Genomic DNA, 17,834 nt, shown 5'->3' with positions numbered 1-17,834 from the left:
TGTTGAGATTATTTAATATTCTCAATGCTAAATCAATGCTGCACTGATTGTGCCAAAAACACGTGTCTGGTGTTAATTTTGCATATCAATATATGTGATAAGCTGTTTAATTTGAAAAAGCCCGTTTCTACAGCTGATTACAAATAGCCTAACAAGTGACTTACTCACCTGGTTCTAGATGCTGAGACTGTAGCTCAGTAAATGTGCTGCTGCTGCGTGATGCCTGGATGAAGACGCTGCAGCGTAAACATGAAAGAGACGGTATAAGTTGTCATGCTGTGTTTAGGCAGTTCTCACTCCCCGCCGGGCCCGGCGGCAGCGGGGGAGTCACCGCTATGGCCGCGGCGGTGCCGCCCGCCCGATGTGTCGGACAAAGTTGAAATGTTGCTACACCCACACCTAACGTTCTTCTGATATGGAAATATTAAATTCATATTGTATGCGTACTTAAAACTTGAAACAAAGTTCATAAAAAGGCTGCAATCAAGCTCCAAAAACCAGTAAAAAATCTTACATTCTTCATCATCACAGCGACACTCAACAGGTGTAGAGGACAGTCCTGCCCCCGTGGTGTCAACAGGTGCCTGTCGACAGGCTGCAGATATTGTCTCTCTGCATCTGGACTCGACGATTCAAAAGTAAAATGAATTAGTTAAAGTTACAGATACTGTATTGTGTGTGTAAACATCTAGCGAGGGTCCGTCCGTGGACCGTGCGTGGCAGGAGAGGCAGTTAGCTACAATGCTAACGCAAAAAGTTCCTTTGCCAAATTTATAAAGTCTACATACCTCTGCTTTGGGCCGGCTTTTATTCTTCCTCCTTCCTTCGCTTTCGGAACGCTGATCCCGATGGCTTAGGTGTTCTTTTCATTGTAAAAGATATCAAAAGGTTCAACGCGACGACAACAGGATGTCCTTCTACAGCGCTACCCACGCACGTGATCTACGGCACCCTTAACGGTCAAATGCTTCGGCGCGGTGGCCCAAGCGGGAGCTCGTCATGCAGCATTAGAATTTAAATATTGATGTTTTAATTTCATGTAATTTCAGAGGGGAATTTTGTTTGAGTATGTAGAGAGTGCATTTCATATAACAAACATAAATTTAATAAACTTTTTATTTATTTTTATCTTTTTGAAATTGTGCGCCCTATCCATAAGATGGCGCCCCAGGCGGCCGCCTGTGTCGCCTGTCGGCAAAGCCAGCCCTACATGGAGGACGCACAGCTGCACGCAATCTCCGCTTCATAAATCGGAGACTAACAAGAATGTTTCTCAGCTGCATTTTAGTCACATCCCGCCCTCACCACGCCCACTTACTGCCATAAATAGTCAATGCAAGGTGCCTTGTGGATCTCGTGCATATACATAAGCCGGCTGTTGCAGCGCTCCGCCGATGACATGGCGACCGTAGATCAAGGCAGATCAAGGAAGCGCAATTTCACAGAAGCAGAAGTTGAGGTACCTGTGGGTGAGGTGGAGAAATGAAAGGAAGTACTTTTGCAAAGCAAATAAGAGAAAATCCACGGAGTGGCACAGCGTTGCTGAAGCCGTCAATGTTGTGTTCTTCAGAGAGATCTGTGGCGGATATTAAAAAATGGTCCAATCGGGATTCAATCCCCAGACTCCCGGGTGAAAGTCACGCGTGCTAACCAGTCACCCAAACAGAGATCTCCCCTGTCCAAGTAGCCAGGGTGCATGATCAATCGGGTCACAGTGACAGGACACACACTGTCACAGACGCATGATGTTCTGTCTCAGTCTGTCCCCCTGCTGATATTCTGCATTCTGTATTCTGGCTTCAGGCTGTGTGTGTGTGTGTGTGTGTGTGTGTGTGTGTGTGTGTGTGTGTGTGTGTGTGTGTGTGTGTGTGTGTGTGTGTGCGTGCGCGTGGGGGATCTTGTTCTGTGTGAAAACGAAGCGGTACAAGTGATAATGCTGCTGGAATTCATAACTGTATCTTCTCAGCAGCAGCACTGCAGGTGCTCTCCATGTCCAGCATGTGTGTAAGCCAGGTCCTTAGTCAACTTAAAGCTGCGCACATTTTTCTGCTAAGTTTTCTTTCATAAATCCCAAAGTTTGCGTGGAAAGCTGCTTACGCAGTTTTCTGACCCTGTTTTGTGCGTAAGCAAGCTTGATAGATGAGGCCCCAGGTCTATAGGGCCTTAAGCTTGGTATTACGTCCCCGGCTCTCTAGGAGAGATGAGGAGGGGACCACCTGTGTTCTTAACAGTTCAGTAATCCTGACATTACATAAAACTGCTTCAAAGCTGTAGTTTTATACATATTTTTATATAATTACTGTAAAGTTTTCCCCCTGCCGCCGGCAGAGATGTTGCTTTTTCAAGTCCGCGTAGTGTTATTACAGTTAATCCATTCCACTGCAGAAAAATCATCTCATTTTCCCCTCACTTACTCACGGTGCTGGGTGACAGACAGAACATCAGCAGCAGGGACAGACGGCCAAATTGCAATTTGTGTCAGAAAATGATAAATCGATCAGCCCCAGCTGCACCAGCATTTGTCATTGGACACTGGATGGTAAAGAGCACCATATTTGTGCAGAAATTGTTAGCCAGTAAAGTGGAGCGACCCAGAAGTTATTTGTTGTACCTCTAAGGAGCCACGTCTTTATTTGAACTCTAATATTTAGTGATGAATGCTGAAACTAAACATTGAGCAAACAATGCTAACGGTTAATTATAAACAAAAAGTCAGCTTATAAACTGTTAGCATTTTAGCTCAATGTTAGCCTCTAGCTTGCTTAACTTGATCTCCAGCTAATATTTTCAGTTAGCAACAACTCAAAATGAAAGTGAAATGTATTTATTTACTTATCAACTTACCGTGTTTGAGTCATCTTCACTCATCTTTTAGAACCTTCTGGTGCCGATCCCTAACTGGCAATAGTTACACAGAGCGGACTCGTTTGTTTTGAAACATGGACTGCAGTACCCTCATCTGACCACAGGATGCCATTTTTACTTCATGCTTCTTTAAATTCCAAAGTGTTGGTTCATTTTCACATAATTCTTAATTTTATGCACATTTGAATCACATGTTAGGAGCTTTAAATCAGAATCAAAAGGGTTTTATTGCCACATGTGCGAGAAATCACAACATTAGGAAATTGCTCTGGTACTAGACAAGGGATAAGTAAATATAGGAAGTACGAGTATAATCATGATAAAATAATATTATAAAGTGGCAATAATTAGAGAAACTGCTACTATTTACAAGAGAGGGTAGGTACTGATCAGAGTGGCACAGTTCAGGTAGGAACACAACACAGGGTCATGTGACTGAAACCAAGCGACTTGAGTGGGCAGCCTTAGGACTGTCATTCTGGAGTATGACAGCCGAGGGGAATAAACTGTTATTGTGGCAAAAGGTTCTGGTCCGAATGGATAGGAGCCTCCTGCCAGATGGGAGCGTGTCAAAAAGACTGTATCCAGGGTGACACGGGTCAGTTGTCATCCGACCTGGAGGTGTACAGGTTCTGTATGGAGGTGAGTTTGCAGCCAATGACCTTCTCAGCAGAGTGTACAACACGCTGCAGCTTCTTCTAGTCGCTGGTGGTGGCTCCGGCGTACCACGCGGTGATTGAGGAGTTGAGGATGGACTGGATGACTGCGGTGTAGAACTGCCTCATCGACTGTGCTTGCAAGTTGAATTTCTTCAGCTGCCTCAGGAAGTACATCCTCTGCTGGGCCTTTTTTATGACAAAGGAGATGGTGGGCTCCTGAAGAGCAACCTGCCATCCGTTCCTGACCTGTGTTACTGTTTCTTTATTAGACAACGATTCCATTCAGTGGGAGGACCATTATCTGTCTGCTCCTATCGACTGGCTGTCTGATGGATAAAATGATGCAGAAACACGGCGTGAGTCCTGAAAACATACAGGCAGATGTTCATTCAGTCAACTACAGACTCCTTTGTTGTTTCAGCAGGAGGTGATTTAGGACTGCATATGATGTCACCTCCATCACCGTGGTTACTAAATTGCTCCTGTGTTCATGTCGGTGCTGTTGGTAATGGCGTGTAACAAAGGTTATGATGCTGTAATGCATTAGACATGAGAGAGTTCTCCTGCCGAGCTTTTATCAGACACAATTCTGTGTCCCAAAGCTGCAAAAATACGTGTTTGCATTAAACAGAAAAGCAGATTTTTGATGTGATTGAGAAGAAAAACAAACCTCCAGTTGGGAAATAGGTCTTTTAGGTTTTCTGCTTATAATAAAGGCTGCTGATGCACAAACCCTGAAGCACTTTTATTAGTACCCCTCACTAATTTTCTTTGCTGGTCGTAAGTTTGATTCATTTAACCTGCAGCTCTGGACCAAAACATACATCTAAGCTTGCATCCCAGCTGGATTTGGTGTGTTATGTTTTTATAGCCTCAAAATAGTCTTGGCCCTAGTAAACACCAGCTAAAACTTTTATGTAAGTTTAACAACAATTTATAAAATCACAACTATTATCAAGATGCTTGAAATAAAGTCAAATGTACTAAGTGTAAACCTAAACTAGGAATGTTTAAAGTTTACTTAATCTAATCCTATTTCTAGGGGGCAGCAAATCCCCAGTGTGTCATGTCTGCTTCATTTGGGATGAAGAAGAAAGAAGCGGAACCTGCATGCACCCAAAAAAATCAAGGGGTGTTTCTCAATGCCAAGGAACCTCGCCTTGATGTCTTGGTCCCGCCCTGGTTGCCTAGGAGATACGTCATCATGAACCAAGACGTGTTCCAATGTTCATGTTCTACTGAGGCGTGTGTTCTCCGTTTGTTAGCCGTTTAGCTAGCTGAGCAAGGATGCACCGGAGGTGTGTTTCTCAGTGTCAAGGCGCCTAGCTTACGAGGACACGGGCCTTCCTTGGTGAAAGAAAACGGTTAAATGGAACAGACTTGCATCACATGACCGCGGCTTCCACGGCGGTCACGTAACATCACGTGACACGGGAGATAACATTATATTTTATACGTATTAGATTATGTGTAAATATATAACAAGCTTTTTAAACTGTGTATATGTTTATTAAATTAAAAATATGGGCGAGTTACCACCCGCTAGCCACTGAAGCTGCAACTGATAAGCAACTAACAACCATAGATAACGTCTTTGGATCTAAAAAAACATTTTAAATTAGCTGACTTACATTTAAACTCGAAATTTTCCCCCGAAGTAGCTGCTGGCTTCTGATCCGCCTTCCTTTGAAAATGAAAATGCTGATTTCATTAAACACTGTAAAAAAGTCAAAAGTAAATGTTAACATGTGTGACCACCAGGACATTTTTCTGCTTATTGTTCTGGAATTTCCTCAACACAAATTGCAAAGTGACTGTTAGCTTAAAGATGAATAGGGAGCCTAATTCTCCCTTTCTGGTCGGGCCCTGGAGGAACCAACAAATGAATGCAAGTCAACGGGGCTGAAAGAGTTATTTTCTAATCTGCTTTGCCTTACGCCCTGGATCGCACATATGTTGTACTGCAATCTAAATGAAAAGTAATGATGGGAGTTTCCATCACGCCAGTCACGTACTTTGAGATTTATGAGCTTGTAAAAGTTCATAATTACCATGACTACATCGGTACGTTGCATATGTGACGTCACCACATAATCTCCTCCCCCCTAGCGTAGCTGCTACTCACCACATGACCAGATTTATGGTGGCTCTTTCCTCCTGTGGGAAGTTTGCTGAACTTACAGCCCTTTTCCCAGTTTTCTCCGTGTCTGGTTCGATGACGTCACTTTCATGAAGCACATTTGTAGTCCTGGACTTATTTTCACACAAAAACTAAAATAGCTTTTCCCCCGTTAGAAAATAAGCGCGTTCTTGGTACCAAAATGTGTCTTTAAAATTCACGGACATCATATGTGAAATCCATGGCACAAAACAAGCGGAATTAGAAAATGGTGTATTAGCCCCGTTGCCTAGCGTTCTTTTTTTCGTTCTTCCGGGGACCCGTGGTCCGGAAGTAGATGTGCGTGACTTAGGTTCCCTATGCTAGTCTTAGCTTGTCTGAAGGCTGCAGTAAGGATGGTAATAGATGTGTATGTAGAGAACTGAATTTCCCTTTTTAAGACATGAATTTCATGTGCTGTCTTCTTTGCTTTACTGTTGGAAATAGAATTGAGTCAGAAAAGGCCAGTTTCGTCTGTTGCTGGGTTTCACTCGCGTGCAACAGCGCAGAACTCAAACGGGGGACAGAAAGATAAGTGGTCTGTATTTGATATAGCGCCTTCTAGAGTCCTGGAACCCCCCAAGGCGCTTTACAACACAATCAGTCATTCACCCATTCACACACACATTCACACACTGGTGGGGATGAGCTACGATGTAGCCACAGCTGCCCTGGGACGCACTGACAGAGGCGAGGCTGCCGAGCACTGGCGCCACCGGTCCCTCCGACCACCACCAGCAGGCAACGTGGGTTAAGTGTCTTGCCCAAGGACACAGCGACAGACTGAGCGGGGCTCGAACCTGCAACCTTCCGATTACGGGGCGAGCGCTTAACTCCTGCGCCACCGTCGCCCACAACACAGCTCCACGGATGAAAGCGATTTTACTCAGGAGCTGGCACAGACGCGATGTCACAAAAAATACATCTTCTTTTAGTTCATCACCCATGTGTATAGTTTTTAAAGTCACACTTTTCACACCCAGCACTGAAGCGATTTATCTCCACAAATACCACAAGCCTGGAGGAGTGCTGCTGTGTGGTGGAGTTGCTCATGCTAACGGTTAGCCTCTACTAGCCAAGACATTGTCTGCTGTTTCCTGGATGCTAAGCCAACAACAGCCTTCCCCGTCACGATTTAAGATGGGTGACAGTGAGCCATAGATCTGTTGGTCTAATGCAGGAAAGATGGGTAGAAGACAGTTTTCACGTTCGTTCTGAATGTTAAACTCAGAATGATCATTTTCTAAAATAATAATTATATAATGGTTTCTCAGTGAACTTGCTCTTTAAAAAAAGAGTGACTAAAACTAAAAACAAGTGTTTTAACAAGCTCTTTAGTCATTATTGGAGTTTGCTTTAATGCTTTTCTTCATGTCTGTATCAGTGAATGTTGCCTGGCTTTGACGTGGCTTGTGTTCAAAAAGCTGCACAAATAAAGATTACTTACTAGCCATGGGTGTTACCACGTATTATCCTGCTGTGTTACCATGGTGACCCTGATGAGTGAGCACTATGGTGGCAAAATGAGCCACTATAACCTTTATTTTGATCGTGGGCCTCTTTTTCACTCTTTCTAACATTTATACACCAAACACACATGCTTTAGCATTTTAGATGACTATAAAAGTTAGCGTAGCGCTGGAACTGCAGCTCTCCTCAGGATGACCTGTTTCGTGGTGGAACATAAGGATTTGATTTCACTTGTTCACCTTTTACAGCCGTCACATCTTACTGGTCCTAGCTGATATCCCAGGCTGGTGTGACGACTTACCGACCAGAGGAAGGATCTATGGACACACAGCAGTGGTGTGCAGCCACTGAACTGGTTAATTGAAGTATTTAAACGGACTCTGTCTCTGCTTTCAAATCAAACGGCTGGCAGTCCCGTAACTCGTTGAGCTAAAATTGTCCTGTGGGTTTACGAGAAACGGGCCAAACCAGTCATTTCATGAGCTTTCTGAAAAATCCTGTTTTTAGATGCTTTACAAACCAACACGTATGAAAGCGTGTTCACTGATATATTTATATATAATTAGCACAAGAATCAAGTAAGTGAATGTTTCGACCTCAGCTCAACCACAGAGGGTGGAGCAGCTTTGACTTGGCGTGACCTAATGTTTTGGATCGGTCCACATGGTAAGACATAAACAAGAGTAATGAAAACATTACTTGAAATGTAAAGACTCCATCCATGTTTTCATAAACTCTGTTAGATTAAGAACATCTCAGCAACAAGGCAGAAAAATCTGGTTTTGTGGACACTGAAAAGCCATAAAACTCTCATCATGCTGCAGCATCAGGACAGGCTTCTGCAGAGCGTCATGACCCGTGGAGGAGGTGTTTAAACACTGAGTCAGGTGTGCTGGAGCGTGGAGTCGATGAAACCCCAAACGACTGTGAGCTGGGATTGAACACCTTTTATTTGTTGCCTCTGATTTGTTTATACTGAGCAAAAGCTTCTTGATGAGCCTATTTTGACCAGATTTCATTTACACAATGCTGCAGAAGGACTTTCAGTCACATTCACACGTAGAGATCACTTCTGGAGGGCTGGCTGCTGCCCTCCTCACATGACTGGATGGTCTCATAGCTGCAACGCTTGGATTTGACTTGAAAATAAGTCTTAACCTTCCTGAGCTGTTATTTCATGTGCTTTCTTCATTTCTCTTAGCTATGTAGCATTAGAAGGACCTTAGAAACATTAGAAAAATGAACATTTATGAACCAAAATAGAACAAATATTGTAAAATGATGAAATTATAGAACAAAATCAAAGAATTATTAATATTTTTTTGCAGTGAGCCAGAGTTCACGCAGGTTAAAGGGTCCTAAAAGATTAATACCTTAAACAATAAGAATGCGGAACATACACACACTCACACACACTTCATTTAAAGCTAGACTTCACTCAAACTGAAAATATCCTGTAGAAACCACTTGTTGCATTTAATAATAATAATAATAATAATAATAATAATAATAATAATAACAATAATAATAATAATAATGATAATAATAATAATAATAATAATAATAACAAAACAAATCCTGAAGACATTTTAAAAAGGGACCTTTCCGCTTGCACAAGATATTGGCCATGTGTTATAGCGGCCCAAAAATCATTATATTAGGGTGACGTCTGGGTGATTACCCCAAAATTATTATATGTGGGTCACGTTGGGGTGAACAACCCAAAATCATGATATTTTGGCCTGTTTGGGGTTACCACCCCAAAATAGTGATATTTGGGTTGTGTTGGGGTGAACAACCAAAGATAAAGATTTTTGGCGTTGGGGTCATTTTGATGCATCATTTGTGGGGGTGCACACTCCTAATCAAGAGACTATATCCTCTGGTGAACAAGAGTGAGTGTCCGCACATAAAGTACATAAAAGTTGTAAACGGTCTGGCAGATTGAGACACGCACACACATTTTGATGTATTTTGCTAATAATTTCCCCCATGGTAAATCAAAAGGCTTGGAAAAGTAATTGCACACCTCCTACGGCCGAGTCGGTCATTTTGATGTATGACTTGTGGGGGTGCACTCTGCCGTTCGGGCTGCTGTAACATTCGTGGAAGAATAATAATGAAGGGATCAAATCCTCTGGTGCATAACAAAAAGGAATGGCAGGTCCCTTAATACTACTACTACTACTACTACTACTACTAATACTACTACTACTACTAATAATAAAACACTTTCCACCAGAGGACCAGACTGTGAACGAGGCAGAGCTCCTTACACATAGTGGATTATCATGTTGGGTTTCGGAGAGCTGGTGTCACTGCCCACAGCAGACCTCTCATCTGAAGCATTAGGCCATCAGATCCCTACTCGCCTTGAGAAACAGCACTCATTAGTGTTTGATGCAGAGCTGCAATACATTGTTAAAGATTTTCTTTCTAAGGCATCTGGGTAAAATATAAACCAAGCAGAAAATGAAAGTTCTTTCTGTTTGGACTGTAATGCAGACTTCCTGGATGCTTTACCTCCGTTTGCCTACAACTAGAAGTTCCTGCTGTTTTACACGTAACATGAAGCTCAGAGATGTCGCTGTTTCTCCTTGTCTTTACAGGTCAGCCTGCCAAATGACTCCAGCTGCGTTGAAGAGATTCTGCGGGTATGTTGCGGTGCACACACACACACACACACACACTCGCACACACACACACTCGCACACACACACACTAATTACGCTGATTATCAGCTGTTTTTTGTTTGCTCCCAAAGAATGTGGCCCTTCTCCAGGGATTCTGGTTGTAGGAAGAAAGGACAGAGCTGGGAGGGAGAATAACAACAAGAAAGGCTTTGAGGGAGGAGGGAGGTGTGTGTCATGGATTTTATCAATATGTTTATCAATAACCCATCTCCTGTGGTCGAAGAGAAAAACGAGACAATGAACAGACAAGCCAAACAGTTATAACTGTGGCATACTGCACGAGGCAAAATGCCCCGAACATCTGGTCACAGAGTTTATTTGTACCAAGAGATAAGAAAGGAATCAATGTGAGAGAGAGAGTGTGGGAAGTCAAGATTGTGTGTGTGTGTGTGTGTGTGTGTGTGTGTGTGTGTGTGTGTGTGTGTGTGTGTGTGTGTGTGGGTGTGTCTGAAAATGTGAGCATGCAAAGAGGCATTGAGTCAATGATCAAGAATAAATAAACAAAATGTCTATACCATTCCCTCCTGTTTATCTGAAAAGGATAACCAAACAAAAGAAACCAACAAAACAAAGCAAAACATAACCAAATAAGGAAAACAAGAATAAGTTAAATAAGGAATTTTATCCACCTCCATAACTTGTCGCCATTATCTATGAAAGCTGCATCAATCACGAGTGAAGGAATAGGGAAGGGGTAAAACCAGGAAGGGTGATCATCTCAGCAGTCATAAGGACCAATAGGGTACAAATCAAGCAACTCAAGACAAAAATGATGAGCATCGAAACAAGAAAAATAATAAGCAAAGTAATAAACAGTACGATCAGATATGAAAGGTTCAGAATCAACACGATGAAGTAACAACGCAGCATGAGGTGCTGCAAGCTTTTATCTACTGCGGATCGTAATCTCAATCCTGATAACTTCGCCCAAAGAATCCTTCCATACAAAGTTCAATTCAAAAATCAGCAAAATAATGAGAACTAATAAAGGTAATAAACACGATAAGGTAAGCAAAACTGGCTATAATATCTTACAGCAGTTCACAGAGATAGAAAATGGAATCAGCTAAATCAACACAATTATAACCTTAAGAAAAAAAACTATTTCATACATATTGGAATGAATTTGCTGTGATGCACGATTCTACAATTTATGGCAGTTCCTGTAAGGAGATTGGGAATGGGTTAGCAAAACCATATAATACACAGAAAACATCTGTACAGTGTATCGAAACGTCAGGTGAATTTAGTTTAAAGCTCCAAGTTGCAGACGAATCTTCCTGTGAATGAGGAAAAATGAACCTGTAATATTAGTTTATGCAGCTCTAACTATGGCAGAGCTGAGGCAAATCAGGCGTTCTTCATCAAAGGGCTTGTCCCCGGACTGAGAGTCCTGGTTGGAGCATAGGTTTTGTAACGATTAGTTAGTTACTTCTTACGTAATGAACCGTAAAATGTGAGACTCCATAGGAAATATGAAATCAATTTGATGGATCTTTGAATATTACTTTAACTAGAAGATCAGAACTTTTTATTGCAGGGATTAGGTAACACTTCGTATTAACCCAGAGACGAGAGAGAGAGAGAGAGAGAGAGAGAGAGAGAAGTTTTAAAGTTTAAGAAGATTTATTTCTAAACAATTTAAAACAAGGCTAGCTAACGCTAAACACTCTGTGTGATGAATGGATCTAGGTGTGAATGAGGCAAGATGGAGGGTGTAATGTGGAATGTTGTTATCAGAACTCTCGTTTTCAGAGAAGCATTAGTTCTGTGTGGGAGCGAATGTTTACGCTAAACTACAGTTGGAGTTTCAAAAACTACATTCAGACGCCATATTGCCGCTCTACATACCCTTGCGGAGACCTCCGTGTAGATCCAGAATGCCAGGTCTCTGTTGGACCCCCCTTTGGTACCGGAGCCGATGAAACAGCGTACGGTACAGCAGACTACTCTTGGGATTGCCTCCAGGTACGCGGCAGGTGGTTGACAGTGTCAGCGGGACCCTGCAGGGTCAGTGAGTTCAGCTTTACTCTGAAGGAGCGTTGCGTTCAGGTGGAGCTTGCAACAGGTTTATTTTCCAGCTGGTCAAGGTTCTTTGTGGTTAAAAAGTTACGAGTGGCCGGCTCGCAACTCTAGAACGTTTGAACTGAGCTAAGTGGGAGTTAGTTTTATAATTCAGATGTTTTGATTTATGGTCGAATCAGGATTTGACAACCAAAAGAGGTTTGTATTAACACCACACAGGCCACACCACGCGCCAGAAAGGAAAGCTCTGATTGGAGAGACAAAGGGAATGTGTCATGTGATCTTAACATTACTTGTGTCATAGGAGTGTCTAGTGCATCTGTACCAAGTTAATACTTATACAAATACTACTGATTACAGTATTATAATTCAAGTAATTAACATTGTCGTTTCACAGATTGATTTACATTGGGCTCACATTATTATTGGGACTAACAGACATTATTTAATTATTTATTAAAAAGGAAGAGTAGAGTCTTTTGTCTTGGTCTTGAGCTGGAAAGGAAGTGAAGCAGTTTAGAATGAGAGGCATGAGACCTTGAGAGATTAGGTTGTTGAAGGAGACTGTGTCTCCCCACATTGAGCAGAGCAGGCATGACCTTTAGGTCAGAAAACAGTCATTTCATTCCGCTACAGTTTGAAATTCAGAGTCCTCTTCCGTTGATCAGGGTGGTTTCAGTCTTGTGTTGATGAGTACCTTGAAGTTCAGGTCCGGAGCGTAATACCGTAGTTTGGAACATGAAGCGCACAGTTCAACTTCTCAATAGGAAGACTTCAGGGTCCTTCCGTGGCGTGTCAAGGCAGTTGTCCAATTGTCAGGGAGCTGATCTTGTCCCCGAAAAGTCCTTCAGGTCCTTGACCGTGAAACCAGTCTGGAGATTTGGGTGCAGGTGCTTGAAGTAGTTGATCCTGTTGTAGTTGCATCCAGGGGGTCATCAGCCGAGGTGGATGCAGGTTACGTTGTCATGTAGGTGTGCGGTCAGAGAAGAACCCCAATCCGTCGTTTCAGTTCCAGTTCTAGTACCCCTCAAATGCTGCTGTCTCAGTTGTTCCATCAGGTTCTGAGAGGCGGCCCAAGTGCAGGGCCATGAGTGTGACCACCAACATCAACAGTGTGGTGAAACCAATGACCTTGAAGCGGACCTCCATCTTCACCGGGTTTGAGAGGCGGCACCCCAGTGGTGGCCCACCCTTTTGTAGCCGGACTTCGTTGCCGCGCTAAAGCGGTTAGTTGATAAGCTTGCAGTGGGATAGAAGAATCCAAGATGGCCTCTCAGCAATTCGCAGCAGTGGGAGTGATGAGGAGTACTTCGAATGGACCTCTGGCTGCCCCATCTGTTTCGCTTCAGCACCTTCATCAAAACCCAATTTCCTGGTTTCACCACCTGTCGCAAAAAAGCACAAGAAATTTCTGGGAGATCACTGTTGATTTTGAATTGCTTTCAGCAACAATCATCTAATATTTAAGGTAATTCCATCCAGGCAGAGAAATAATGTGAGGAAATCGTTATCAGCCTCCCCTCCTCTTCAGGCAAGAGGCAACTCAGGGCTCACCAGAAACGAAACATAAACAGAAGGGTCCGATACCGGCAAGCACTGCACCAAGCTGATGTTAAAGTTGGACCTCACATAATGTGAAAAAACACCCACCCCAAGGAATATGCAATTACTAGTACACATCAGCAGGGGGCAGAGTCGTGCAGCACAGTGTGCATAAAACTACAAAACAACCCAAAACAAACTAAACAAAAAAAAAAACATAATCCGTGTAAAGAAAATAGAAAATAAACACAAAAAGTAATTTACATCACCTGGAAGTAACAGGAGAAATTGTAGTAAAAGAGCTGTTGCAGAATATTGTAATCTAAAGAAAAAAAAATCAACCCATCTGGGAAAAAGGGTGAGCTTGTCATCATCCCCACGCTCATATCAAAAATAAAAATATCATAGAGACTATGTGTTTGCTCTCATTATGCCAGAAACTTTCACCTCTAGTGACTTCTTAACTTAATCTCTTTGCTTCTAACACTGGAGTTAACTAACAACGAAACCAGTCCTAATGATAAAAATATTTCAACTCCACATAGATTCAGTAGGGTAGGTTGCTTCAGAGCACATCAACAATGTACAATATCACCCAATAATGCTACTCAAATAATTAGTAAAATTTGTCAACAGGAGATAAATACTGCTAAATTAAAGCTCCGTAAGTTAAAGTGGGTAACAGAATTATCTAAGGAAAATAAAACTCATCTGTCACATAGAGACAATGGACAATCAAAAAACAACTGAGGGTGTTCTTAGATACACATGACCCTAAAAATGTTTGAAAAAAATGATAATCGTTTCAGGAAAGGAAAAGACAGTCTAACTTGTATAAGAATGAAATTTGTCTAAAATGGTCATACTTCAGAAAACAAGCTACGCTGAGGAAGGGCCCTAATTAGATTAAAGGTCAAGCAGAGGAATATAACTTAAGTGGGATTATGAACAACAAAAGTATTTATATTCACAAAACAACAAGAAATAAACAAAATAAACAAAATACAAGACTGACAAACTACTAGACTCATATGTAATCAGGTCATTCTCAAATTAATGTGACCATCAAAGAGCATTTGTTAGATCATCATGCTACTGATCACATCTCAGGTCATGTAGGACAAGTGTCATCTTATAAAGCTCGTCTAGCAATAATAAAACAAAGATGATGAGTCAAGGGCGGCCGCTGCTCCCTCTTTGTTGAATGAAGAAGGTGATAATAAAGTGGGAGCTGATCTGCCATGGGGGCAAAAGAAAGATTTAGCAAAAACAACAGAAAGTATTCACCAACCTACTAGGAAGGCATAAATTAGACGTTACTAAAATCGTGAACACAAAATCAAAGGTTAGGATAACTTTTATCATAGATGGGGAGATTTGTGTATGAAGTTCATTTGCTAGAAAAGATTCAAGGCTATAAACGGACTTGACCCATGGCTCAAGTCTTGGCCTTTAAGATGTCTAATGTCATATGATAACAGCATAATGGAAAAGGAAAAAAAACATGGTAACCTAGAAATCCATCTATCTGCAATAGATAATGTTTCTGATGATATTGAATAGTCTCTAGTGATATTGATTAATGATAGTAATTAAGAATCTGCTCGAGGGAGCGAACCAGGTCATTCATAGAAGATAATTAAAAAAGGCACAATCAGTACTTTTGAAAGTTTGTTTAGTTCAGGTTCAAAACAAAACATTTATCATCGGTCCTAAATTTGGCATTTCAATTCTGTTCATTTAACCTTCTATCAGGGGCCACACTCTGCTTAATATTATTTATGTTTACTCTCATAATCAAGTTTTATTGGTATTTAACAGACACATAAGTGTCAGATAGTTAGCAGATTATTAAGAGCAATCAGCTAATTATCTTACTTTGGAAAAATGTCAGGCTCCAGCGACCTCTGTGTGTCTGAAGAGGTCAGGTCGCCAGGCAGTCTCCAGCAGTCTCTTTCTGTTTGGGTTATGATACGGAGACAGGAGGTTCGGCTCAACAATTGAATCAACAAACAATCGAATACTCAACTTTTAAACCCCATTTATAAAATACATTTTAAACTTCATCATGTTTTATGAAATCCAAGTTATGAAATGTAGGCAATATCATACTGCCTGCCCTACACTAAATGAAATATGTGGTTATGTACAAAATTTACTATTTGATGTGTTTAGCAATAAACCTGTTCATTAATCAGTTTCAATTTTACCAATAGTAAAAGTTTCAGTCAGAATCTACATAACTCTATTTCTCCAGATTCTAAAGTGTACAAGGCTGAACAGTAGAGCTGTAGCGAAGCCTCGACGAAGTCGACGGCTCGATTCTAAAAATTTGTCGACGTCAGATCCGGAAGTCGACGCACCGCGCCCACTTGTTGCATCCCCAGGAGTTTGTAAATAGAGGAGGAATCTGCCTGTTTTTCCTCTAGTTCGCCCTCTTCTCCGCCTTCACTAACATCTCCGCCAAATACCGAAGACCCGGAACAACGTCCGTCCACTACTAGATTATTTTCCTGTTTTGCCCCTTCGTCTCCCGGCAACGGACAACAACTTCCGGGGTCAGATGTGCTGCTCCGTCTCTACCGCAGATGTAGAAAATCACCGGGAGCGTTTCTCCCTTCATAAAGGAGCTTCTTTCAGACACGAGGAGAGCTGTTTTGGTGGTAGCAGTCTCTCCTCCGTGCTGGTCTGTTTGCTGCTGGGTGTTTTTGGTTTATTTAAACTTGGTAACTTGAACTTAACGTTGGTAAAGCTACTGTTAGCATCTTCGCTAACAGCTTCTTGCGTTGGGATAAGCTGTTACGTTTTGGTTTAGAGTTCATCTTTTTTGTGGTGTAGATCTCCCTTTTATTACATTTAGAGTGTTGTGGGTTTTCGGTTTAGTGTGAGTTTGGTTTAACCCGTAAGACCACTCGCCTCACGCTCATAAGTGACCAAAACAAAGCAGCATGGAGACACTCCGTCTCCAACCACCTCTCAGGCAGCAGCCTGCACTCCCAAGTTCTACACGCCACCAGAACATAACCAACCAACACAATAAAAGCAGTGTTATACAAAATGGAAGGCCTGTAGTGTTTATTCTCTTACAGTAAGAATTTATCCATTTTTTTGAGGAATTTATTTGAGATTTTCTGGTTTTTGTTAATTGTGCAATAGAAAAATAATCATTAGAGTAATTTTCTAAATAGTCATTAGAATAGTCGACTATTCGATAAAATAATCGTCAGAATAATCGTTTTAAAAATAATCGTTTACCCCCAGCCCTACTGAACAGCTGTGTCAACATTAGCCTAATCTCCACCGGTCCCAAAACATGGGCAAACGTTTACGTTCCAGAGAGGACGGGCGAACACAATCAACCGTTCAGTAGCTTCATCCTAAATTTCAAGGTGTGCGAACCCCATTTTTAAATTAAAACAGCAACTTCTTTATGTTTTTATTTTTTCTTCCAGCAGTTATTTCTCGAAGCCTTTCTGTTTTCTGCTTCAGCTTCTTGGCTAAAACAACCTTGCTGTTTAACCCAGACACAGAGGAGCAGGAGACTCTGTGTCAGAGTATTTCAAAGTTCCCAGTCTGGGAATACATGAAGAATTAAAACAATTAAAACTTTTTAAATGAAAATTCCCTACAACAGCTTTAATCTGCTGTCTCATTTAAATTCTACTTCCAGACAGTTCTATTTCGTCTAGTCTTAGCCCTTAAGCTAGCTGCTATTGGAAGGATGATCTCCACATCAGCCAATCATGAAGAGCTTAAATGTACGCCCACCAATAGTGGGCCCCCTCGTGGTATATAACCGCAGTGACCCCACTGCTCACCTTCTTTTTCTCTTCATGCCAAGCTTGAGAGCTTTATTAAAGAGCAAATATTATCCCAAAAGAGCAAAATTATCCGAAGACGACTTACCAGCCATGTCCAGCGACGCCAGACCCTGCCCGACCTGCCAGACGGGCTCCATTTCCAGCGGCGACCTGCACGCTAAGTGTGAGGTCTGTCTCGGGGCTCACCACGCTGGCCTGGCCTTGACCCCGCAGGCCTCGTGCCCGTTCTGTGCCGCTCTGCCCGTGGCGGAGAAGATTCGCCGGGTCGAGTACTTCACTCCCGCCGCCGACGAAGAATTTCCGGTGGCTGACTCCTACCCGCTGGACAAGGCTTTGGTTTTCTTCGAAGCCGGTCAGGAGCCGGCTGGCTTCAACCGGCTGGATGACGTCACCGACAGCGAAAACTACGATGAGGCGGCATCCCTCCTAGACATAACGGAGGTCGACGAGCTTCGCTCAGTGGGTCCTTCTACCCCAGTGGCTTCTCGCTCCTCCCTGCCAGCAGTAAGAGCACTGCTCCAGGAGCTGCCCGCCATCAGTTCTGCGGCAGCAGCCCGCAAGGGGCTAGCTGTGCCAGAACCGGCCCTGCCTGAAGCGGATG

The 17,834-nt window shown here is 42.4% G+C and overlaps 1 protein-coding gene across 2 annotated transcripts in view; it reads left to right on the top strand.

Moving 5' to 3' along the window:
• The window catches only part of aff2 (AF4/FMR2 family, member 2), a 332,245-nt gene that overhangs the window by 193,039 nt on the left and 121,372 nt on the right, over positions 1-17,834 (top strand). For both annotated transcript variants that reach the window (XM_070551870.1, XM_070551862.1), the window contains exon 5: positions 9,762-9,806. In XM_070551870.1, coding sequence (XP_070407971.1) covers positions 9,762-9,806 — 45 coding nt within the window. The remainder of the gene's footprint in view (positions 1-9,761; positions 9,807-17,834) is intronic.

This window comes from Nothobranchius furzeri, chromosome 1 (assembly GCF_043380555.1).
Source record: "Nothobranchius furzeri strain GRZ-AD chromosome 1, NfurGRZ-RIMD1, whole genome shotgun sequence".
Classification (NCBI taxonomy): domain Eukaryota; kingdom Metazoa; phylum Chordata; class Actinopteri; order Cyprinodontiformes; family Nothobranchiidae; genus Nothobranchius; species Nothobranchius furzeri.
The sequence above is the reverse complement of the archived record's forward strand: the minus strand, read 5'-3'. Positions and strand labels throughout refer to the sequence as shown.